Source organism: Psammomys obesus, unplaced genomic scaffold (assembly GCF_907164565.1).
Source record: "Psammomys obesus unplaced genomic scaffold, mPsaObe1.curated_primary_1811, whole genome shotgun sequence".
NCBI lineage: Eukaryota > Metazoa > Chordata > Mammalia > Rodentia > Muridae > Psammomys > Psammomys obesus.
In genome coordinates this window covers 597733-623635 of record NW_026585580.1, presented here as the reverse complement: position 1 = coordinate 623635, position 25903 = coordinate 597733, and the positions used below count along the sequence as shown (strand labels likewise).

Here is a 25903-nt window from a genome sequence, read left to right as displayed (position 1 = left end):
GATTTTGAAAGAGACCAAAGATAGATATATGGATGGGTTTAGAAGAAAAGTGAAGGGAGAAATTATATAATTATATAATAATCTCAAAATAAAAGAAATAATTTTTGAAATAAAAAATTAACGCACAGACTACTGACTTCATCAACATTTAATAGCACAACCAAAACTAAGCTAAAACTTCATTAATCAATTGATAGATAAAATAAATGTGTTGCCTCCCTTCTACATACTTAGTGTTTTGATGTTTTAATAGATATCTTATAACTTTTAAATACATATTTCAGTAAAGTCAGTCAAATTAGGGTTATTGTAAGGCCACTCAAGACAGCTCAAAGAATTGGAAGATGACGGGACTGGAAGAGAAGATAAAGTCCATGGCATTATTATGTTTGTTCTTCAGACTTTTTCAGAAACAATAAAAGGAAAAGACTTTTAAGTACAAGGGAGATATTCATGGTGTTAGGAGAAACTGTCTGAGAATTTCTGAAGATTTTCTAAGAATCTAGAAAGAATTGTAAAAGCCTGTCCTCTTCAGAGTGTCCAGGGCTTCAGCCATAACTGTCTTGTGAATTAATTCTAAAATTTCTCTCTTTTTTCAATTAGTGTTGAACTGTCCAGCCTTGTTTTTCTCAGTCCTTATCATTCAGTTCCTCCTACTGGGTTAAGTCCTAACTGACACAATGTAGTGCAATTGTAGCAACAAAAGCAGAACTTGTCAAGTACAGATGTCTTAACTGCACTTGCTTTAACGCAGGCATTGGGTCCATGATCCAGTAGCTTTGCACGTAAATCTGCCTTATAAAATGAGCCTGTGGTGACTAATCTCCTTTGGACGCCATCTACAGTGATTAATTCCTATTGATTTTGCTGACTGCTCGATCCTGGAGCTAAGTTAGTAGAATCTGATGAGCTCCTTCACAACCCAGCATATCTTAAACACTATATGGATTTTACTTTGTTCAAATCATTTGCAGTTTCCTCAAATCTCAAAAAAGAAAAATCATTGATAAATCTTTCTAAATGACTCAGTACTTTGGGAGCCTCCTTCAAAATACAGTACTAGTCTATATTTTGTATTTCTACCAGTTTCTTAGAATTACTGTGTTCTCTTAACATTTCCCAAGGTGTTCAGATCTATTTTTCTGGGAAGAAATAAGCATTAAACCTACAGGTTTTCTTCTTTTTATGCAGTCTTGAGCTCTTTATTTATTAGTTTTTCTATTTTTTTGTCTAGCCCCATTTTTTTCTTGATACATCCATAAAAAGACCATCTGTTCTTAGCATCATTGTATGTCTGCTCTACCCTCCCTACACTCTATCTCCCCTCAAGGATTTATGTGATAGTGATTTATTATTGCTTAACTATACACCTGATTTTCACAACCTCCCACTTCTCTTTTCCTCACCACCATCCTGCCCTGGCTTTCTCGTCCAAAGACTAATATACAATAGCTCTTAGCCACTCAGCTTCAGCATCATCTATGCTACTTACAGAAGCTGAGCTTTGGTTACTAACTGCTAAAACTCTTCAGTTTCTCAATCTGTACATAGAGTTGTTTGAATGGTTAAATACAGTAATACACACACAAACACACACACATATCAGGGTTTTGGCTTTTGTTTTCGTTTTCAGGGTTTTTTAACCTCAACATTATTGACGTTTGGCACGAAAACAGTCTTTGTCTTTGGACCACATTAGGTATTGAGGGATGTTTAGCAAAAATTATTGCTTCTATCCATTAGATACCGATAGCAACTTCCTGTCGCCATCGCTGCAGAGAGGTTGTGAGTACAGTAGTTATGTTGTGCTCAGAACACGCCGCGTCACAGCTCTCCTCCCTATCTTTTGCCGCATGTGTTCTTTCTATCCTCTCTTTTGTGACCTTCTTTGATACGTGGCCTTGATACAGATGTGCCATTTGGGCCTGAGCACTCAAGAATCACTTATTCTGACATTCCGACCAATTATGAATCTCTGAATTAAATACTGAATAGAAAAGAGATGTTTCCCCCCTGCCACTAATCTACAAGCATAAAGATGAATATTTAGAAGACTGTATAACATGTCATTTGCCAAACCAAAACAAAAATAGTGGGTTCCACCTTAGGGTCTATAACCTCCCAAGCCATGAGTTTTGACTAAGCTGATAGTACCAGACATAAATTCCTTCCTGTAGAACAGGCCTCAAATCAGATCTAAAAGTAGTTGATTAGTATACAGCCTTTATGCCACCAGTAGCACATCTTGCCTGGAAAGTTAGTATTTTAGGATAAGGGACTAGCCACAGGGTAACACTGATGTCCTTTCTGTCCCAGGGACCTACGTAACTTACTCCAGCACTGTGAAAGCTAGTGAGCAAGGAAAGAAGTTTTAATTTGATTACTCTATATTGTGACATCAAAGTATATTGTCTCTTCAGCAATAGAGTCTTACCATCTAGCTGCGATGAGCAATCAAGATCAGTGGCAATAAATTGTGCAGTTGATGGGACCTTTGGGTATTCCCCTGACCAATATCTTATTAAGGATCTATCTCACACCTGCCACCAAGATTTATAGAATAACTGAATTCTCCTGGAGAACCATTGTCCACTCATGCAAAGTATCTGCATCCAATTCCTTTTGCTTTTTAAGTTATATATTTTAATTAGCTTTCAAAGTAGTGACATTTCATGCGGGATTTTCAAATTGTTTTAATTATTATTTATTGGGAGGTGCTAATGTCAGAAGACAACATGTGGGGCTCAGTTCTTCCAACATGTGAATTCTGGAGATCAAATCCATATCATCAGACGCGGAAGCAAATACCTTTACTGCAATGTAATTCTTAATGATATGAGCTGCTTTTATTTGTTTTTTAATCCAGGGTTGTTCTATAAGCTTCCCATTTCATGTACTATTGGAAGTAATTAGGAGATTTAAAAACAAAAAATGTTCTCAGGCTACATAAAAAGGGGGAGACAAAACAAAATAAAAACCTGAGTGATCTAAGCCTGTGGAAGCTCCATTCTATAAACTAAATAAACTAACAGACAAAAAAAATGTAATAAATATATTAATATTTACTCCCGACTTCCTTGGTATTCTAGAAAATACACACTCAAAGTGTATACTGTCATTTGGCTGCTCATTTTACTGAACTCTGGTTTCTTCTTCTGATCTGAATTAAAATGAGGATATTAAATCCAATTTGCAGTTACCTTTGCATATTTTGTGACTTCAGACATTTAGACTATGACTCACCGTGTGACTAATTTTAAAAGTTCTTCAAGCTAACAGTGTTCCTTTCACTTTCTCTAGTTTTTCTATAATGTGCTCACCCCACGGCATGCTTTTTGAGGTATTAGTCAGACAGACTGACAGTTGAATTAAAAAAAAACAAAAACCACAACACAATATATTCTTTCCATACCTCATGCCTTCATCCACAAAAATGAGATCTGTAGAATTTCTAATTAATAAGTTTCATAACAATTAAGATACATTCATGGGGCCGGGGAAAGGACTTGGTGGTTAAGAGCATTTTCTGCTCGGTTCCCAGAACATACATGGTGACTCACAAACATCTGTTACCCCAGTTCCAGGGTTTCTCCTGCCCTTTTCTGGCCTTTGTGGGCCATAGCCACACGTGTGGCACACAAACATGCAGGCAAGCAAAAATGTCACAAATACGTTCAAGGGCTAGAGAGATGATGCAGCCGTTAAGAGGACATACCGCTTTGCAGAGAACCGGGGTACAGTTCTCAGCAGCCAAGGTGGGTGGTTTCCAAGTGCCTGTAAATGCAGCTCCCAGATGTTGAATACCTGCTAACCCCTGTGGCCATCTGTACTCATAGGCACATACCCCCACAAAGATATTGACAGACACAGATACACAAACACACATACACACACACACTCAAGAGTATTTTTAAAAGATACAGTGTTAAAATTATAGAAAATGCCAGGCATGATAGCTATTTCTTTTCTTTTTTTTTATTTTTTTATTTTATTCTCGACCAATACTACCCAATATGCAAAAATACAGTGAAATAAAAAATACTTACTAGGGTCATAAAAGCAGTGTCTCTTTTAAGTCACTATTGTCATAGCAAGTCTCTCCAAATGATGAAAGCCATGATTTTTGTGTGCATATAACTTTTTCAATGTCTTAATTTCAGTTACATATTTGTGTTAAAAAAAAAAAAAACCCTAACGTTGTAGAAACTTATAATCTGGAAGATAAAAAGTCCTCATATCTAATATCACCTGGTTGTCTACGGCTCTACAGCTAATGAATGGTGACAACCTATGCCAATTTTCACGTGCTTTCCTAGCCTACACTAATTGATACATATGCTTGCTAAGATGAGATTACATCACACACTTGCAGATGGACGCTACTCACTTAAAATACATCTTCCATGTCTGAATCAACACATTTGGCACCTTCTCGGGCGCAGAAAGGGATACATTGGAGGCCTGCTGGCACCATGTCACAGGGTCTAACTGGGAAAGCCCTGGGGCTGTTCCTTGCACTGCCAACCACTGATCCTTTCTCTCAGACCACAGATCTAAGAGGGGCACCAGGACGATGAATCAGAAGTGTGTTGTCAGTTTGCACAAGGAGGTCCCACCATTTGGGAGGAAAACCTGAATGAAGAAGGCACATTTATTCGCCTGTTATTCCTGAGGATATTAGAAATATTTCAAATGTCACACCCTACACCCTCGGAACAGAAGTCAGCCTTAGAGTATGGAAGCCCAGGCATGTACAACCTACCTGATGCAGGAAGGAAATTTCACTTGAGGGCGTTAAAGATAAGTGAATACTAAAATCGCCAAAGGCTGTCATTCTTTGTCTCTGTTTTTACTATCTCAAATTCCTCTTATAAACTTACTTTCAAGTGAGTAAGTCCTCTGTCTTTTCTATGCCTTTGTTAGCTGGTTTTTGTTTTAATGACAAAAACAGCTGTTTTTAACCAAATACCAATACATCAGACATGAAGTATCCGTTTCCACCCAAAGCATGTGGTGCATGGTTGCATACTGGATTATAACAGATGTAATATTTGATTTGTGCACCAAACTTTCACCTTACTTACAGACCAAATGAAAGAATATAGAGAGAGCCCAGAGCATTCGAATTACTGGAGGGCTTTGTCAAGCAGTAGGCATAACCGCAGACTCCACAACAGGAGAGAATAGTTGACACAAAGAGGCTCTGACATTGTTCTGTAAAAACAGTGAGAGGTGTTAATATACAAAGCAAGGACGTTTGATGGGTGCCTAGGCTATGATTCCTCTGTCCTGTCAACCAGGGGGCCAGAACCACGGTGTTGGGGGCTGAGTCGGGAGCTTCTTGCTGAAGACTATGGAGTTAAGGACAGCAGAGTTGTGCAAGAGCACTTCCTAAGCCTGCAGAACCCCAAGACTATGAACTCTCTGGAGGCCATTGTCCAAGGTGTTGAAGCTTATATGATACAAAAGTGTACAGGTAAAAGTGCAGAGTGGTCAAGGAACCAAAGCCAAAGTGACAAATGGGTCATGATCTGGGTCTTTTAGCTCTGCCGTCAGTAGGAGGCTAGGTGCTCAGTTCTGTTTCCTTTTCCTCAAACTGGCTGATGTGGCCTTTTCAGAAGTATTGTTTTGAGAAATAAAACGTATCAGTCATGTGACTTATGGCTGTCCCAACCTGTTTCTTTCAGATACCATTGTTCTTATTGCTTCAATAGCAGTTGTTTCTGCAAAAACTCAGGGTAATATTTTCGCCACGTCAGCGCTCAGAAGTCTCCGGTTCCTACAGATCCTGCGCATGGTGCGCATGGACAGAAGGGGAGGCACTTGGAAGTTGCTGGGCTCCGTGGTTTATGCTCACAGCAAGGTAAAACTGTGCTTCTTTGCACTGCATCGGAAAATGTTTGAAATGTTCTGTTGATCGCAATAATGTTTAAAATAGTCTTAACACGGGCTGTTACTTCAGACTGTGGTTCAAGCCATTTGAAGCCCCGGTACATAATGCATTACTTTAAAACCTTCATCTATTTCCTAGAAGTAGGAGCATGATTGATTCACACAGAGATTTCATGTTTCCCTTTTCAAAGATTCTTTTCACCTCTAAAATGTTTCACTCCTTTTAATCCTAGGAATTAATCACAGCTTGGTACATAGGATTCCTGGTCCTTATTTTTTCATCTTTCCTTGTCTATCTGGTGGAAAAAGATGCCAATAAAGAGTTTTCTACATATGCCGATGCTCTCTGGTGGGGCACGGTAAGTATAAAAATATGTTTTTGCCTATTAGTTATTCTGAAGTGTTTCCACTAAATATAACCTAATGGTTTTCAATGAATGGTCTCAGTGAAAATATTAACTTCCAAAAGGGATGAATGCAGAAATGTATGGTATTTATAAGTGATCTGAGACAGTTCTGTGCCTGTGGGGGCAAAAAATTAAACTTACACATAAATTATCATTTTTTGAGTGCTCAGTTGTTTCCAAAGTAAAAATTTATTATTTTGAAAATAAGAAACAGTAACAGGCGTCTGTTTTAACTTTATAAACTTAATGACTTGATTTACTACTCCAGGAAAAGAAAAAAAGTTTTTTGGTTGTCAAAAGAATGAAAAGAAAAAATGTGTGGCACATGCCTATAATCTCAGCAGTATGGAGTCTGGGACAGAAGGATAATGAGTTTAAGGCCAGTTTGGGCTACATAACACAACACTTTAAAAAAAATAACTGAAGCAACAAAAAAAAAAAAAAAGAAAAGAAAAGAAAAAGAAACATTGAATAGCAGCTGACTCAAAGTGAGAAAATTAAATGCCTCAATTAAGAAGATAATGCTGGGGACATCAGAGCTGAAAGACCAGAGATCATGTATAACTTATTATAATATTTTCCATTAAAATCTTATTTTACATTGTTATAAATATTTCCCAAAGAAGTGAAAGTAAAAATTACAGTTGTCATACAAATAGAAAATAACTGGGCATGGTGGTGCATGCCTTTAATCATAACACTAGGGAGGCAGAGGCAGGCAGATCTCTGTGAATTTGAAGCCAGCCTATTCTACAGAGTGAGTTCTAAGACAGCCAGAGATACACAGAGGAACCTGTCTTGAAAAGACAGAAGAAGAAAGAAAGAAAGAAAGAAAGAAAGAAAGAAAGAAAGAAAGAAAGAAAGAAAGAAAGAAAGGAAAGAAAAGAAAGAAAGAGACAAAGAGAGAAAGAAGGAAAGAGAGAAAGAGAGAGAAAAAAGAGACGAAAGTAAATGTATGTTGTTTATTATATTTAATTCAGGTTTATAATGTATCAATTAACCAGGCGTGGTGTCACATGCCTTTAATCCCAGCACTGGGGAGGCAGAGGCAGGAGGATTAAAGCCAACTTGTTCTACAAAGCAAGTCCACTACAGCCAATTACACAGAGAAACCCTGTCTCAAAAAAAAAAAAAAAAAGAGAAAGAGAAATTTATCAATCAAGTGTCACAGTCAGTTCAAAATAACTGATCAAAGCACAGAAAGAATTACTAAATGTCAGAATACTGAAACATAAGTATATGTATATACTTATATGTATAAGTATATGTTTCAATCAATAGAGAAAAAATCTGGCTGCTTTCATAGTACAAGAAACATATCAGTGAACACCTACTATATAATATATATATATGGCAAAAGTTATTTTGCATTACTATGTGTTATCTACAACTCTAAGAGTTGTAAGATAGTTCTAAAAGTCATGAAGATGCGGAACCCAATATTCCCTAAAGGTTGTTCTGTGAATAGTGCATTTTTTTTCTTTCAGGCAAAAGTTTCCCCTGCATTGTAAAGAATTTATAAAACAGTCATTTGGAACTTAACCTTAATAAGAAGGTTACTGTATATGGGAGTACTTTATATAATATAAAAATTACACTTATTTTTATTTTATAGCTTTATGGTCTTTTAAAAGGGAGTTATATGGAAATACACAAGATTTATAATTTTGTAAAATGTTTTTATTTTATTCTTGAGATTATAATATAATTCCAACAAATCTCCCTTCCGTTTCTCCCCTGAACCGTTCTATATATCCCTCTCCATTTTCCTTCAAAATCATGGCTTCTTTTTCACTAATTGTTTCACTATTGTGTGTATACATATAGTTATAGTTATGCATATATCTACATGTATGTACATACATATATATTCCTAAGTGTTACCTGTACAGTGCCTATAATGTCACTTGTATGTATGCTCTCATGGCTGACTATTTGGCACTAAACAACCCATTGTTATGCTCTTCTGTTGGGAAGACACGCCCTCCCACTCCTAGCTTTCTTCAATTGCTTATAGTTCTTCATAAAGGGCTGAGGCTACATGGGCTTTTTCGGATCTACTTTGTCATGTCCATTGGTGTTGTCCTTGTTCATCTCATATTTGCACAGTCATGCTAATGAGACCTTATGGGTGTAGCTTCTGATATTACTAGAAGATACAATCACAGCAACCTCCCTAACCCTCTGGTCCTTACAGTCTTACGGCCCCTTCTTCTGCAATGTTGCCTGAACCTGCCAAGTGTTTCTGTAGAAGTAGTCAATGGGTCCAGGCTCCACAACTCTGAATTTTGATCGATGGTGGTTTTCTGTAGTGGACTCTGTCTGTGGCAAAGAGAAATTTCCTTGGTGAGAGATAAGACTATCTGTGGATATAAGTAAATATGTTTATAGGTTGTTCAAGGATTAGATTGGTTTTGTAAATTTTTATCTATAGAGTCCCCTACAATGAGCATAGCTTTGCTAGCACTGAGTAGTTAGTGAGGTTTCCAGTACTATGAATAATTTCACTCTTGTTTCGAAGGAGTTTAGAAGTCCAATTGGAGAGCCTTTGGTTATTACCAAGATATGCACGCTGCTCCTCTGCCCATAGAGTTATTGTGGCATACTGTTCTGTAGATATGATTGGTAGGCATCACAGCTGGGAAGGACTATTGATTGTTTCCCTCCTATGGAAGCTTGTATGGTGCCTTCCAGTACCATGAAATCTAGTCATCAAGGAGAGGGCATTCAAGTCAGTTCCAGCTCATGAGTTTCTGCACCATGTCTGGAGTCCATGGTCTCTTCAGCAATAGGGACTTACTTTCCTCCTCTCAGGGGTAACCAAGAGCAACAGCCATAGACTATATGCTTTAGGAGGCTCTCGGACAGCCCTGACCAACAACTGAAATGACAGCTTTCTTATGGGTACTGAGGGCTTTCTTATGTGATCTTTGGCACCTGGAAGGAGCACCTTCAGCCGAGATGAGAAAAGTTCACTAAAGCTATGAATGTATATTTATATATTGAATTAGATGCATTACAGTGTGGGGCCCCCACCACCAGCAGCAGCCATTTGCACTGGTGTTAGAATGCTGGAGCAGCTGGGAACCTGTTTGTTCAGGGGTAGTAAGTACAGGAGGTTTGAATGACCCAGGAGACGGTGTCAGAGGATAGCTCCTTTATTAAAATAGCCAGGCTAGCTTACATTGCTTGAGTCAGGGAGTAGGGGGAAAGGAAAAAGGACAAGGGAGGAAGTGCTGCATAGTAGGTAGGGCCTTCCTATCGTATCAGCTAGACTGCTGGTCAGGTCACATGATTTCTGGGAAGATAGTTCTCTGATGAGGAAACAGAAGCTTAACTGGCTTTGTCGTGATGTGGCCTTTGTCTTTATGGAGTTGAGTAGGCCCCCTCCTGCCGTGTGCTCTCGGGGAGATGTCCCGGCTATGAGCAGTGCTCAAACTAGTGTCCCTTATAGAGCCTGGGAACCCACATTACACGTTTTCATTTGTATGGCTTGGTTTGGGTTGGTTTTGTTTTTTGAGACAGAATTTCTTGTGTAGCCTTGGCTATCCTACACTTGCTTTGTAGACCAGGCTGGCCTCGAACTCACAGATATCTGCCTGCCTCTGCCTCCCAAATGCTGGGATTAAAGTCTTGTGCCACCATGCCTAGCTCATTGCAGTTTTTTTTAAATAGATAAATAGTTAACATGATTTCTTGTAGCTTTTTAAGAATCCTTATTAGTATTTTACCCACTTTCCTCTTTCTTCTGTATTCACCTCCCTTTCTCCTTCTTCCTTCCTCCCTGAAAATCCTTCCATTTTCTTTTGTTGTTTTGTTTTGTTTGTTTACCTTTATAATTTAGTCACTTTACATCCTAATTGTAGCCCCCTCCCTCATCTTCTCCCAGTCCCACCTTCCCTCCTTCTTCCCCCTCTATTCTCTTCCCCTATTTCTCAGAAAGAGGGAGCCTCCGCCCCTATCATCTGACCCAGCCTATCAAGTCTGCTTGCATCCTCTTTCTCTGTGGCCTGGCAATGCCCCATCACCAGGAGGGGAGTGATCAAAGAGTGGACAATAGAGTCCATGTCAGAGACAGCCCCTGCTCTCCTTCCCATGGAACCCACCTGGAGACTGAGCTGCCTATGAGCTACAAGTGAGCAGGGAGTCTAGGTCCTCTTCATGCATAGTCCCTGGTTGGTGCCTCAGTATCTGCAGGCCACTCTGGGCCTAGATTTGTTGGCTCTGTTGGTCTTCTTATGGAGCTTCTGTCTTCTCTAGGTCCTTCTATTCCCCTACTCTTTCCTATAACTCTCAGCACTGTACTCAAAGCTTGGCTGTGAGTCTTAGCAATGCCAACAAGCCAAATAATCCAATTAAAAATGGGGTACAGAACTAAACAGAGAATTCTCAACAGAGGAATATCTAATGGCGGAGAAATATTTAAAGACATGCTCAACCTTCTTAGTCATCAAGGAAATGCAAATCGAAAATGACACTGAGAGCCCATCTTACACCTGTCAGAATGGCTAGAATCAAAGCCTCAAGTGACAACACATAATGGCAAGGATGTGGAGAAAGGAGAACCCTTCTCCATTGCTGGTGGGAGTGCAAACTTGTATAACTGGTTTGGAAAACAACCTGGCATTTTTCTCAGACAATTGGGAATAGTGCTACTTCAAGACCCCACCTATACCCCTCTCTCAGATGACTTGTATCTTGCCATTCATTTTACCTGTTTTCCATTTTCTTCTGTATTTACCTCTCTTCTTCCTCCTACAGAGAGCTCTTTTCCCATTTGTATAAAATGTTTCCACTCTTTGTATTCCAAAAGGAAAACCTCACTTAGAAATCCCACATTCTTGAGTGCCAGCCAGCTTTTTTGCCACGCTAGCACCATATCATCATCTTAAGCCACGAATGAAGCACTGTTAGGTTTGTGGAGCACAGATTTAAGGTAAGTTTGTCTGTTAGCCCACTGCTCATCCGAAGCTCATTCTTGTGGCCTAGAACTCCCGTAAGAGACAGGGAAAATTTGTCAGGACTAAATTAAGCAGGACTTGACATTTGTTTTTGATTATATAGTAGTGATTAAATAAGTAAAAATCAGAGATATATTCATCTAAATTTTAGGCTTTTAAAAATATTATCCGAGTACGTGTCTTCAAGATTGTGCTGTTGCTGAGAGAGTAGTCAGTTATGTTAATAGAATATTTTCTAGAACCACCAGGTGAATACACAGGTTATATGATGAAAGAAAAAAAAAATCTTTGCTAAGTGCACATCAGTCAAGAAATCAAAATCTAAAACATATAAACTTTAAAAAAATTAACACCAAAATTCCATGCAATCAGTAAATGGGCCGATGAACTAGACAGATAGTTCTCAAAGGAAATAATACAAATAGCCAATATATACTTTAAAAAATATTCAAAAATTAGCTATAGAAGAAGCGTAAATTAAAAACTATTTGGGGAGTTTCTCACCTCAGTCAGACTGGCTATCGCCAAGGAAACAAATGACAGGAAATGCCGGTGAAGATAGGGAGAAAGAGGAAGACACACATACCGTTGGTGGGAATGCATATACAGGATCCATTCCCACCGTGGGAATCAATGTGGAATTTCTAACTAAGAAGGACTGTATCACTACGGGGTATATTCACCAAGGGACTCTAAGTCAACGCACCATGAAGACACATACACGCTCCGTGTTTATTGTTGTGCTGTTCTTAGTACCTAGGAAGTAGAACCAGACTAGATATACATGTTTTCTCTAATGTGAGGAGTCCAGATTTAAATGTGTGCGTGTGAAAGTATGTGCACAGGTTCGCATGCACCCTTAGTCCTATGAAAGTAGATAGAGGATTGCAGAAGCGGGGAGGGGTAACGAAATACATTTGACATGAAGGCAGAAAAGGGGACTCTTTGTAGGGAGGAATATAACCAGAAAAGGCAACAGAGCTGGGGTGCCAGGGGAATTTGGAAGATGGGTGAATACAGACAAAATATAATGACCTGCGTGTAAGAGAAGTGCTGTGTGATAAAAAGAGAAAGAAAATGCCACAATGAAACTCATCACTTTGTATGTTATAACTCAAGTGTTAATTGAGCAAAAATTATTTTGCTTCCAACTCTTCCCCGCTACATACCAGAAACGCTGGGCATTTTGAAAGGAGAAGGATGGAAATCAGAAAGAGACCTGACATTCTTGAAATACCTCTAACAAACAGAAAGTAAATGAAAACCTGTTACTCCTGGCTTGAAACCGTGTAAACTGAGGAAATGGCTGGGTTTTCACGTGAGTGATGGAAGGTGATCAATAGCCCAGCCTGTGTGCAGAAGTCTGAATTCAGGTTTAGTGTTTGCTTCTCTTGGATAATTCAAGTATATTTCAATTACTAGAGATATCTCGAGGCTCCTCTTTCCCTCTGAGATGCAGTTGCCGGTGAATTAAGCCTAGCAGCTTTTTCTCTCTCTTTCCATTCTTCTTCTTTTTCTTCTTATTACCAATACAAATTGCTGTATTGTGTGTTAAACTGTGTGTGGGAAACTCTTAATATACTCTCGCTTAGTCACCAGCTAGCTTCTTTCTAGAGCAACACACAAAGCAGGCTTTCAAAGGTCAGCTCTGTGATTTGCAGGGAGAAGCAGCTTGTTTTCAATGAATTCCACTTGAATAAGATTGTTTTGACTGGTGTTTAACCTGTACTTTACAGGTGTCTGAACGGCCTAATTATGTTTCCATTTCTTAAAAAAAAAAAAAAAAAAAATCTAGCCTTGACATCAGAGTAAAAAATAAATAAAAATATCTTCCAGCATGCCAAGCTTCTAGGAATGAAAATAAAAGCTTGTGGCTCTAAAGCAGTTTTGTTTATATTGGCTGACTCATTAATGGAGTTGTCTAAAGCTTAAAAAAAAAAAAAAAACATGGAAAGTAAATAAGAGGGCTTATTTTTTATTCACTACCAAAACAGCATATACTAGATATTAGTGTTAAATAAATTTACATTATTTTACCACTTATTATATGCCACTAAAACCTTTGTGAAGAGTTTGTTTAGGTAATTTTTATTTGAGATTGGCCATGTTGCATGCAATGCGTGCCTTAATAACTGTGGAGCATGTAGATTAAGTGGGAGAAACGAAACCATGAGTGTTTATTTGTTCAGTTCTAGGCCTACAAAAAAAGGAAATTCTCTTTAGAAGAGTCCAAAGTATCAACATTAAATACCAAAATTCGATTTTTGTCCCATCAACAAACACAGTGCCCCAGTAAATTCCAAGTATTAAAAGTAAAGGTCCTTGACTATTCGTGGAGATAACCTAGAACCCCTGCACAGATGTAGCCCATGGCAGTTCAGTGTCCAAGTGGGTTACATAGTAATGGGAGGAGGGACTGCCTCTGACATAATCTGATTGGCCTGCTCTTTGATCACCTCCCCCTGAGGGGGGAGCAGCCTTACCAGGCCACAGTAGAGGACAATGCAGCCACTTTTGATGAGAACTGATAGACTAAGATCAGAAGGAAGGACAGGAGGACCTCCCCTATCAGTGGACTTGGGGAGGGGCATGCATGCAGAAAGGGGAGGGAGGGTCGGATCGGGAGGGGAGAAGGGAGGGGCTTATGAGGAGATACAAAATGAATAAAGTGTAATTAATAAAAGTTAAATAAAAAATTTAAAAAAAAAAGGTAAAGGTCCTTGCTTTTAAGATAAGGAGGGCTGTTCCCAGTTTTTAGGGAGATACAGGAGCCTGATGAGCAGCGATCAATGCCAACATACAGTTTTGATGCCTGAACACAATGCTATGCTGAGGAACAAATGAATGTGCCCACCTCACTGTGTGAGAGAACAGACGCTCGAGATCTGGTACCAAGACCACACAGCAAGTTCACAGACATGGACGGTAGCTGCTTGGAGCATGGATATTGCTGTTAAGAATGTTAAACAGAAGTGTCTGCCAAAACAACAGAACAAAGGAGAACCATATTCTTTATTGCAGATACACAGTGTAAGTGTAGAGGGGCTTGAGAAAGTCATGATGAAAAGGATTCTGGGCTCTATGGTGGCAACTGAGCAGGTGATATGGCTGGCAGCGGGGGAATGCTGAACAAGCTAACTCCAGACTCTCCTTGCTTCTGGAACAAGGGGTCTGGGTGCTACCCAGAGTTCCATGTGATCTTATTTCTTTTCTTATTACTAGCACTATTTTCTTCTTTTCCGGCCGCCTCAGATTTATCCAGAAAAAAAGCTAAGAATAGGGTTTTCTGTTATTATCTCCCCCCCTTCCTGTTACTTTTTAACCTTTTGATTCACTTTAGATTTATTCTGAAATAACTTAAGAACTTGTTTTTCTGTAGTTTTTTTTCTAATAATGACCTGCTCTTGATGACATTTTTTTTCAGTTACTGTTCTCCTTGTAATAAAGCTTGTATAATATATTTAATGTTTTTTTTAATGTGTGTAACAGCAGATAGATTGGCATTTGAATACAGATTCTACTTGAGACCATGGTCCTTGACGAGATTTCAAACACACAGAAGAATTTATATCAGCCAAGAAATGTCTCACAACTGATTCCAGTAATCTTACAAACTTTCACAAAGCAAGTCACATAGACAGCTTCTGTATGCAAAATAGCGCACTGTGTAAGCAATGTGCTTCACATCCCAAATGTATGTGCAATGAACAAGGATACCATTGTCCTTCGTAATGCCAGCCACCCTTCAGATAACAGAACCTCCTTACTTTGGATTCATCAGTAAAAGCGTTTTGCACATCACCATACAAACTATCATTTCCTAAGTTAGTACCAATACGTGGAGCTAAAGTAAATGATTGTGGTTTTTTTTTTTTTTTTTTTTTTTTTTTTTTTTTTTTACTGCCGATGCCTTACCTAATACTATCAAAGCTTTATTTATAGCCTAAGAAAATCAACATAGCAGTCCTAGTGATTCAAGCACATTCTCAGCTATCAAACACCCACAACACCCCAGCCACCCACCAGCCCTGACATAAGCACCTCTGAGTCTCCCACTTACCTTAACAGCATGTGTTTGTGAAATGCACTGCTCTTGAGGCTCTTTAGGAAATTCTTCATTAAGAATCCTGATCCTTTAATAAGGTCACCCCTTACCTGTGTCTGTACACTTGTTTTTTTTTATAGTATTATTCTATAGGCATTGACACATGCTGCTCTAAAAAGAGAGGAAATGCACTCAAGAGACCTGAGTTCTAGACCCAACACCGAAGCGTTAGTATTTGTTTTATTTCAGCTGTGTGTAGGTGGGCATGCGCATCGATACAGAAGCTCATGTGCATGCAAAAACTAGAGATAGGATCTCTCGCTAAATCTGGAGATAGGCTGATGGCTGTCACAGTAATCCCCCTGTCTCCAGCCTCTACAGTGATAGAGCTACAGGCATGCATGACTGTACCCAGGTACTCACATAGGTCCTGCGGATTTGAGCTCGGGACCTTGTGCCTGTGTCTCAGTCTTTGTTACCCACCGGGACATCTCTCCAGCCCATGGAATTAGTATTAAGCAATCATTTATTATATTACAAGAGATATGGCCATATTAACAAAATACAGGTTTTTCTGTGTGCATGGAATGAGATTACAGCACAGAGGTGGTTTGTCAAACACTAGAAAAATATCAGCCAATACTATCATTATATATTTGACCTCAAGCGCCCCCCCCCAAAAAAAACCATTATGAATGATAATATCAGGAGGAACCTCCCATAGAAGAAGCTAAATTATATGATGTCACCTGCTGCAGGACATTCTGATGTTTGGACCAGAAAAAAAAAAAAAACCATTCTGAGTCAATAGTTTGAGTCCCAAAGCTGACTGTCAGACTTGAGGAACACACACACACTGAAATCAAGTGCACATGGGAAAGGGAAGAAAGAAAAAAACAAGGAGAGGAAATAGGAGGGAGAGGAAAGGAGGATATTACTGACACTGCCAATGGAATTGTTCTTCTTCAAAGACGCCATTATGGAGAAATTATGCTGTGCCATGAAATACCAGTAGCCTATTCTTAACTTGTTCACGTGAATGCATTATCTAAAACCTAGTATTGGTAGTTGTGTTTTCATAATTGAGCCAAGGAATGTTTGTTGATTTTTTTTTTCCTATAGGAAAGAAAAACTTGAAAGAAAAAAATTTCTAGCCTAATCAGTGTGGAAATAGGACTGCAGCATCTTCCATCCTTGTATATGTTGTTGGCATTGATGTTATTCTTACACTGTTTTGTTCTGTTGCTTTTCTTTGTTGCTTTTGTAATTGTTGTCTAATACTGTCACGCCTGTGTATGGTACGTGTGTGTGGATACAGGCATGCGCATGCACATATGTGTGGTTAGAAAACAGTTTTCAGGAGTTGGTTCTCTCTATCCACTTTATTGAAACTGGGTCTGTTTTGTCTGTGCCGCTGTGTGCTCTTGAGCTTCTAGGCGATTCTCCTGTTTCGACCCCCATCATTCCACAGGGAGGCTGGAATTACAGATCACTGCATCTGCCTTTTTAACTTAACATCTGCGGATGAGACGCAAGTCATCGGGCTTACACCAAAAGTGTTCTTACCCACTGAGCCATCTCACTAGTCTCTTTTGTGTTTTTGTTTTTGTTTTGTTTTGTTTTTTTCCCCTGAGACAGGTTTTCACTAGGTAACCCAGGCTAGCCTAGAACTCACAATCTTCCTACCTCAACCTTCTAGGTACTAGGGCTATAGTTGAGTACAACCAGGCTGACCTCTCCCATTCCATTTTTCTCTCTTCTCTCATACAATACATCCCAACCACAGGGCTCCCTCCAGGCCTCCCCGTCCCCCTCACGTGCACACACACACACCTCTCCTCCCCCTAGATACACTCCCTCCCTTGTCTCTTTCCCAGAAAAGAGCAGGCCTCCCAGGGATATCAACCAAACTAAAAAAGATACAATAATACCAGGCACAAATCTTCACATCAAGGCTGGGTGAAGCAACACAGTAGGAAGAAAACAGTATCAAGTGCAGGCAGGCAGAGCCAGAGACATCCCAACTCCCACTGTCAGGAGTCCCGCAAAAACACCAAGCCAGCAACCATAACATATACGCAGGGGACCTAATGCAGACATTGAAGGCTCCTCGACGGCCTCTCCAGTCTCTGTGAGTCCCCTGTGAGCCTTTTTTAGTTGATTCCACAGAATCAGCCATTATTAAAAAAAAAAAAAAAAAAAAAAAAAAAAAAAAAAGACAAGAAAATTTCTGCCAGAATTTGCATTTGCTCTGCAAAACATTATAAGGTGCCTCTAACTCTGCCTCACACACTGCTTATACATTGAAGCAAAGTTTTCAGACCACAGGCTCTCACAAAATGGGTGTTCTTACTTGTGTGACTGCAACTTAGCATATATAACATGAAGCAAGAACTTATCTGGGCATTTTCCCCATCTGCCCAGTCACTTTCAGCAAATACAGCTGAAGAGGTGGTGCAAACTGCCAAGGATTGGAGAGCTGCCAAAGACAGGCAACAGGGGAAATGAACTGTGTGTCTGCTGACCCTGATCTACCTGCTAGACCACAGCCAGAGAGTGCATCTGCCTCCTCCCAGGTCAGGTCGTGAGGTGTGGGGGCAGAACCTTTTTGACTCAGAAACTGCCACTCAGCTAAAATAGCATGTAAAGAGATACCAGAGATTTTCTGTTAGTTTTTAACTTTGTGTTTATTCAGGGTTTTTGTTTGTTTGTTCATGCATATTTGCTTTCTTGATTTTATTTTTTTGTTTTTCTTATTCTTTGTTTTTCAAGACAGGCACGTGCTCTTTGGCCCACTCCGGCCTTGAACTCACAGCCATACCCCTGCCTCAGGTTCACAAGTGCTGGGTTTATTGGTATGTGCCACTTTGCCAAGCAATTAATCAGTTTCTTAGTGTAAACTTAAAGTTTGATGATTTTTTTTTAATTCACCTTACATCCTCCTCTCCTCCTGGTCCCACCCTCTTCCCCATTTCCTGCCTTCCCTCTTCCCTTAGAAAAGCACTCCCCCCCATCCACCTACCCATCCCAGTACATTAAGTCTTATCAGGACTTGAACGCATCATCTACCATGATGGCCTGGTAAGGCAGCCCCACCAGCTGCAAGTGATGGAAAAGCATTGAAGAGAGTCCTTGTCAGAGTCAGCCCCACTTTCCTTACTAGGTAACCCACATGAAGACCAAGGTGTCCATCGTGTATATATGGGTAGGGGATCTAGGTTCAGCACATACATAGTCCTTGGCTGGTTCTTCAGTCTCCACAAGTCCCCCTAGCCCAAGTTTGTTGGCTCTGTTGGTCTTCTTGTGAAGGTTCTGCTTCCTCCAGGTCCTCCTCTCCTTCCTCTCACTCTTCTACAAGACTCTCTGCACTCAGCCCAGTGTTTGGCTGAGTGTCTCAGCATCTGTTTTAATCCATCTGCTGCTACAGGAGCCTCTCAAAGGACAGCTATGCTAGGCTCCTGTCTTTAAGCATAGCAGAGCGTCTTTAATAGTGTTATGGACTGGCTTGCTTCTGTGGTGTGGCCAGGCATTGGTTGGACGTTCCCTCAATCTCTGCTCTATCTTTATCCCTGCACATCTTGTAGGCAGGGTAAATTTTGGGTTGAAGGTTTTGTGGGTGGGTTGGTGTTCCCCTCCCTCTACTAGGAGTCCTGTCTGGTTAGATGATGGCCTCTTCAATCTCTACGTCCCCCGCTAGAGTCAACTCCATAACTTTCCCAGAAGCCTACCCTGCCAAAGGTCTCCAGCCTGTCTCAGAGATGGGCCAGGCCGTGGTCTTTCTTCTCTCTAAATGCTCTCTGTCCGCCTTCACTCTTGCCACATTATATCCCCACCCTCGTTTCCCTCTCTTATTCTGTTCCCTCTTGTCAAACACTTCCTCTGTCTAGTCTATGTCCCCTCCTCACTGTGATTCATGCGTCCTTCCTTGGACACCCCTTGTTACTTAGCTTCTTTTGGTCTGTGAGTTGAAGATTGGATATCCTATTCTATATGGCTAAGAAATATACTGTGCAGCCAGGTGTCAGTGGCACGTGCTTTTAATCCCAGCACTTGTAGGCAGAGGCAGGCAGATCTCTGTGAGTTCAAGGCTAACCTAACCTACAATGTGAGTTCTATAACAGCCCAAGGCTACCCAGAGAAATCCTGTCTAAATAGAAAAGAAAAAAAGAAAGAAAAAAGAAATTATACTATTCAAGAATCAATGAGTAAGAACTGTAGAAGTTTTTATGAGATTTTATTCCACTTGGCATGTTAACAGCATATCATTTGTAAACTCGGTAAATAAATTCCATTCGTCAAATGGAACTATACTCAAAATAAAGATTCAAAAGGCTGTATGCATCTCATCTTGTGTGTGTGTGTGTGTGTGTGTGTTTGTGTGCAAAAAAGAATGCTCACTATTGTATATGAATAGAAAAATTCACAAAATTGTACACACTTGCCTACTCACATAACTATTCACTTAGGAATTTGAAGGATGCTCTCAGAACTTTCCTCCATAACTCACACACCAGACACATCCCTAAAACCCAGAGCACTCTGTTCTTCCCATTGTTCGAATGCCTCAGGAGTCAATGTTACCTCTCAGTGTTCTCGCATTTGGAACTGTCGTGGGATGGTTAATTTCATACTACTGGAAAAACGGATTGTCTTAGTCTGTGATAGAACACCATGACCAAAGCATCTTGGGGAGGAAAGGATTTATTTGCTTTACACATTCGTATCATATCACCGTTCATCATCAAAAGCGGTCAGGACAGGAAATAAACAGGGCAGAAACCCAGAGGCAGGAGCTGATGCAGACATGGAGACGTGCTGCTTATTGGCTTACTTCTCCCGATTGCTCAGCCTGTTTTCTTATAGAATTCAGGACCATCATCTCAGAGGTGGCACCAACCTACAGTAGACTGGACCCTCCCCAAAAAATTGCTAATTAAAGAAAATGCTCTACAGGTTTGCCTTCAACCCAGTCTCATACAAGTGTTTTCTCATCCTCCCCTCTGATGACTCTGGGTTTTGTTAAATTGATGTAAAACTAACCAGAACACTGATACTACATGGTACAGACAGGTGGGTGGTTTCTAAAAATTGGATAGAATATTTTATAGAATCTCAAAAATGAAAAATACTAAATTATTATTATAAAGCCAAGTGTAATGACACAACTGTGTTGAGGGGAAAATCTTACAAATCTAGGGACTTCCTATATTCTGATCATTCCATGCGTCTTGAGTTCATGTTACACACTAAAAAAAAAAAAAAAAAAATGAGGAGCAATAAGTGGTTAAAAGCATTTGCTGTTCTTGCAGAGGACCTGGCTTTAATTCCCAGGACCTACATGATGACTCACAACCTTCTTTGACTCCAGTTCCAGGGAATCTGCTATCTTCTTCTGGCCTCTGTAGACACTAGGCACACATATAGTACACATCAGACATACATGGATGTATACAGGCATGCATAACATAAAATAAATCTTTTTAAAAACATAGCATAAAAATATAAAAAATAGATGCATTATGGATGCTGTTTATGCAAATAAAAATATGAAGTAGAATCCCAATTCTTCACAATGTTAGGAAATGAATGTACACATATATGGTTTAGAGCAAGAAAACATTATATAAATGTGATACATATATTATATATAAGTATATATGTTATATAATATAATATATAAGAAAATATTATATTACATGTATTTATATATTATTGTATTATATTACTATATTATATATGTAAATATATTTTATAGATGTGTTATATTATTAATTATTGTATATTACATATATAATATATAATAACATTATAATTATATAATTTAGTTTTGTGATGATGTGCTGTTATCATACTTCTAAGTAGACAACTAGCTATCATGGATGTTTCAGTTAAGAAGCCTTTGCTGGGGGGTGAGGACATAGCTCAGAGACAGAGCATTTGTCCATAAAAAAAAAAAAATCCCTGAATTTGTTCCCAAGTCAGGAAAGAAAGGAAGAAAGATTCTCTGTGCATTTTCATGCATTAATATAATATTACAAAATCATCTCACTTACAAATAATAATAGGACTCTCTCATAAGGAGACTTATTTTTTCATTGATTATGCTGTCCTTTATATTAGCTATGCAAAGCAAAACTCTAATATATTGTTATTCACTTTTAACATTGTATATAATACAAAAGAATGAAACACTTTGATTCAGGAATCATCCAAAATATCTTAGTACAAGCAGAACCCATTAACCAACCACACTTTGGTTCTTTGTATCATCCTGGACCCACCCAGTAATCCCTGTCATCCCCACCCACCCAGCCTGTATGCAACTATGAAGCATCCTCATGAGTCACCCAAGATGAACAGAGACATTGGGTCTGATTCCAGCTCCATTCCACTATGTGCAGCCCTTGCATCCTAATTTCCTATGCATATAAAGATCTGACAAGGAATTACACAACTCAGCAGTTGGCGGGGTATCTGCAAAGGAGGAACTGTATTTTTTATTTGATGTTGGACTCCTGTTCTGAAGAGACTGGCATTTAAAAGAGGTGCCTTATTTATTGTCTCTGTCATACAGCGCTCCATTATTAGATTTAGGGTTTTTTTTTTCCCCAAAACTCAGTGCTTTCTAAAATTCCAAGCATCCTAAACCACTATGTTAATTGCATACTATAATTAATAGTCACCACCCGCCCTTCTGACTGAGAGTTGCTGAGATACTCTGTGTGTGACAACTGGTTGCAATATGGAACCATCAGAATACTGCTAAGGTCTTAGAGATCTATTAAGTATTTTTCCAGATAGCAAATCAAGTGCTACATCACCTAGATCAACTTTGAAGTTCAATTACAACTTCCTCACAACTCCTGGGAGTCCCCCACACAGCCAGTCCACGTTCTCCAAAACTAGCTGTTGTTCTAGGATTCCCTAAATGCCTGAGAGCTGGTTCTGTGGAAGCTGATATTTGACTCTGTTGGCTACTAGGTGTCAGCACACAGCCCTGGATGGGCTCTTCCACCCATAGACCTCTTGCTGTCTTGCACCTGACACCCTCCCATACCCTCACTGTTCCAAGTATTTTATCCTCCCCTGGGCTTCTTGTTCTCCTCAAAAGTTTCCAAGTACTTCAGGGTGATTAAAGGCATTGTCAAAGCCTTCCCAGTCCCGATTCCTACCCATACTGTGCCGACATTGTCTCCCACAGAAGAGCTTTCTGTTCATCCTGCCAAGGCTAGCACCTGCATAAGTGTTCTCATTCCATTTCCTCTGCCTCCTTGAGTGTCCTACCCCATCAGAGAGCCACTTTGCTTTCCTTCTTCAGTTTCACCTTTACTAAAACATGCACAAACCCATCCTAGGAAGCCTACCTTCAAGTCAGGGATTCCCCTATCTCTCAATCCATTTCTTGACAACAATCTTGAAAGTGTTCTTTAAGTATTTTCTAAATACTGCATTCTCCATTATTGGTAGCAAGCATCATGCTAAATGTTGGGATGATAATAAAACAACAGATCTTTTACTCCTTCTGGTAATACAGTATTTGTTATAAATATAGGTAATATCAAAAAACAAGGAGCACAGATTTGATGTATCTCTGTAATCCAAGCACTTAGGACACAGAGGCAGAAAGATTTCAAATTTGAAGATAGCCAGATAGCTATGGAACAAGACCTTGTCACAGAATGGAGGAAAGGAGAAAATAAAGTAGAAAGGAAAGAAAGAAGGAAGGAATAGAAGGAAGAATAGAAGAAGGAAGGAAGGGCGAGGGAGGGAGGATGGTAGAAAAGGAAGGAAGGAGACAATAAGTAGCTAACATATACAGTAACAAGAGATTCTATTGTAGACAGGATGGAGAAGTCTTCCTCCATGAAGGAATATTTGAGAGAATACCTAAAGGACAGTAAGGAGTCCTGGGAAGATTAGCCCTGGGAAAATTAGGTAAAGGATAAATTCACTGATAGGGCAGCATGTGTAAAAAGGCTACCTGGGCTTGCCTGAGTCAACAAGATTTTAGCTTGTATGAGGGGCTTGAGTGCCATGATGATTAATGTACATCAATCAAATGTGAAATCATGATGGTCTCTGAAGAGACCAGATCATATGAACCATGGTTAGAAGTCAGAACTTTTCTAAACTCAAATAAATAACCACTGAACTACTTGTTAAGAGGGGGGAGTGAGAAAATGCCATCCCCTTTAGTTACACAGAGAAACAGCTAGAGGAAAGAGTAAATAAAATCAAACAGAGAAGGTAGAAACTAGTGTGACAATCTGACCTACTGAGATGTCAGTGTGATGGAAGATTGGGATGAATTTGTAGCATCCTCCACATAATCAATAGGATTGCTGATAGGTCTGGTGAAGGGAGAAGTAAAGAGGAATCCTTGGGATGAGCCTAAGGCTTCTGATATGAGCAACTGGGTGGATAATGGTGTTTCTGACTACAGTGGAGAGAGTATATGAGGGATTTCACAGGGAACATTGCAGAAGAGGGTGTGGAAAGATTGTAGGAGCCAGGAAAACAAGGAGTTTGCAATGAGATTTGCTAGGAATATCAGAAGATACACCCATAAAATCTCACCAAGATGGCTGCCTAAACATGAGCTGAACAAAGATAGGAATAAATATGCCAAAGTGATAGGAGAAATCCCAGGAGACCTCAACCCTACAGAAAGAACTACAGGCAACTGAGGAATGCCGAGGACAGGAAAAATTATCTTCCCCAGGGAAGAGCACATCAATTGTTTATCCAGTACTAAATGGTCAGGCCTAGAAACACACATACAAGTAACCTGATACGGACCGAGCAGGTTGCACTTATGAATGTGTGTGCGCACATATACACAGTGTGGCAACGACTAATTTTAAAAAGTATATAAATTAGAAAGAGAGCAAGAGAGGTGTGTGGAAGGGTTTGGAAGAAGAAAAGGGAAGGGAAATGATGCGATCATATTATAATCTCAAAAATAAAAGAAAGAATTTTAAAAAGAAAAAGCATGTGACATTTTTCTTTTTGTGCTTAGTTTATTTTAGATAACCATATTATATGCAGAAAAAATTGTTGGTGTGCTAGTTTGATGGCTAAGAGAGTTAACTGCTATTCCGGAGGACCCAAATTCAATTCCCAGAACCCACATCAGGTGACTCTAGCCTGAAAGGGAACCATAACCTCTAGCCTCTCACTATGCGCTCACTAGCATATATCCAAACACATGTATGAGCACACACACGCAATTGAAATAAAATCCTTTTTATTATTTTAAAAAATAGGAGTGCAAGGCAGGCCAATGAGGTGGTTTGGCCAGTAAAACAACTTGCTGCCAAGGATGACAAAGTGAGTTTGATTCAAGGGACACACATGGTAGAAGGAGAGAACCAACTTCAGCAAATTGCCCTCTGACCTCTACCTGCATGTGATGGCACACACTGTCTACACACACACACACCTTTAAAAATAAATATTCTAAAAAGTTAATTTTTTTAAATACAGGATGAGAAGTCCTTTCCAGAAAAAAAAAAAAATAGGTGAGAGAGAATAATAAAAGGCATTCAGGCCAGGAAGGAAGAATTGAAGCACTTGCTGAGGACAAAATCTTTTGACTGAAAAACTACAGATAATACACAACCCTACACACCCATATACACATACCTAAACACACACCCACACACAGGATGGGAATTGGTGGCTTACCCTTTCAGTTCCAGCATTCAAGAGGCAGAGGCAGGCAGATCTCTATAAGTTCAAGGCCATATTGGTATACATGAGTTCCAGGACATTCAGGGCTACATAGAGAGGCCTGTCTAGAAAGAAAGAAAGAAAGAAAGAAAGAAAGAAAGAAAGAAAGAAAGAAAGAAAGAAAGAAAGAAAGAAAGAAAGAAAGAAAAGGAGGAGGAAGGAAGGAAGGAAGGAAGGAAGGAAGGAAGGAAGGAAGGAAGGAAGGAAGGAAGGAAGGAAGGAAGGAAGGAGAAAGAAAGAAAAGATGGTAAGAAAAAGAAGGAAATAAGAAAAGAAAGAAAAAAAGAGAAAGAGAAAAAGATGGAAAGAAAAGAGAAGTAAAGAGAGGAGGAAAAGAAAGAAAAAAAAGCCAAGATAGTGTCATTTACAATAGCTGCCGAAGACAAAATAAAAGTTAAAGATAAATTTAACTAGAAGTGTAAGGAATTATACATTGAAAACTGTAAAACCTTAATAAAAAGAATGTAAGATACCATTGTTATTTCTCCACTTTGCTTCAGTCCTGCTGGGCAGCTTACACCGTCCAAAGCCTTCCCTCTCTTTTCCCTGCATGATTCCATTTCCTGGAGATCCCCTTTACCATTTCTGTCTGTTAACCTGAAGGATGACACATCCTTCAAGCCGTCAATATGGTGGCAATCTTCAGGTAAGCCTCCTCATCTCCCATGCTGGTAACCATCAAGCTTTCCCTTCATACACACACCCCATTAGAATTCTTGTACCCCTCTATTTCTTGTTTCAACTATTTGTATAGATCATGCCTTTCTTACAATGTCATAATTATCTCAGGACAAGAACTATATACCTTTCATTTGTGTTCCACTACAAATCACAAAATATATCCCAAACACACGAAGCTTTAAGAA

The 25903-nt window shown here is 39.5% G+C and overlaps 1 protein-coding gene across 1 annotated transcript in view; it reads left to right on the top strand.

Annotated features, from left to right (window-relative positions):
• The window catches only part of Kcnq5 (potassium voltage-gated channel subfamily Q member 5), a 493552-nt gene that overhangs the window by 449910 nt on the left and 17739 nt on the right, over window positions 1–25903 (top strand). Inside the window, exons 4-5 of the mRNA XM_055605926.1 lie at window positions 5688–5863; window positions 6126–6251. Coding sequence (XP_055461901.1) covers window positions 5688–5863; window positions 6126–6251 — 302 coding nt within the window. The remainder of the gene's footprint in view (window positions 1–5687; window positions 5864–6125; window positions 6252–25903) is intronic.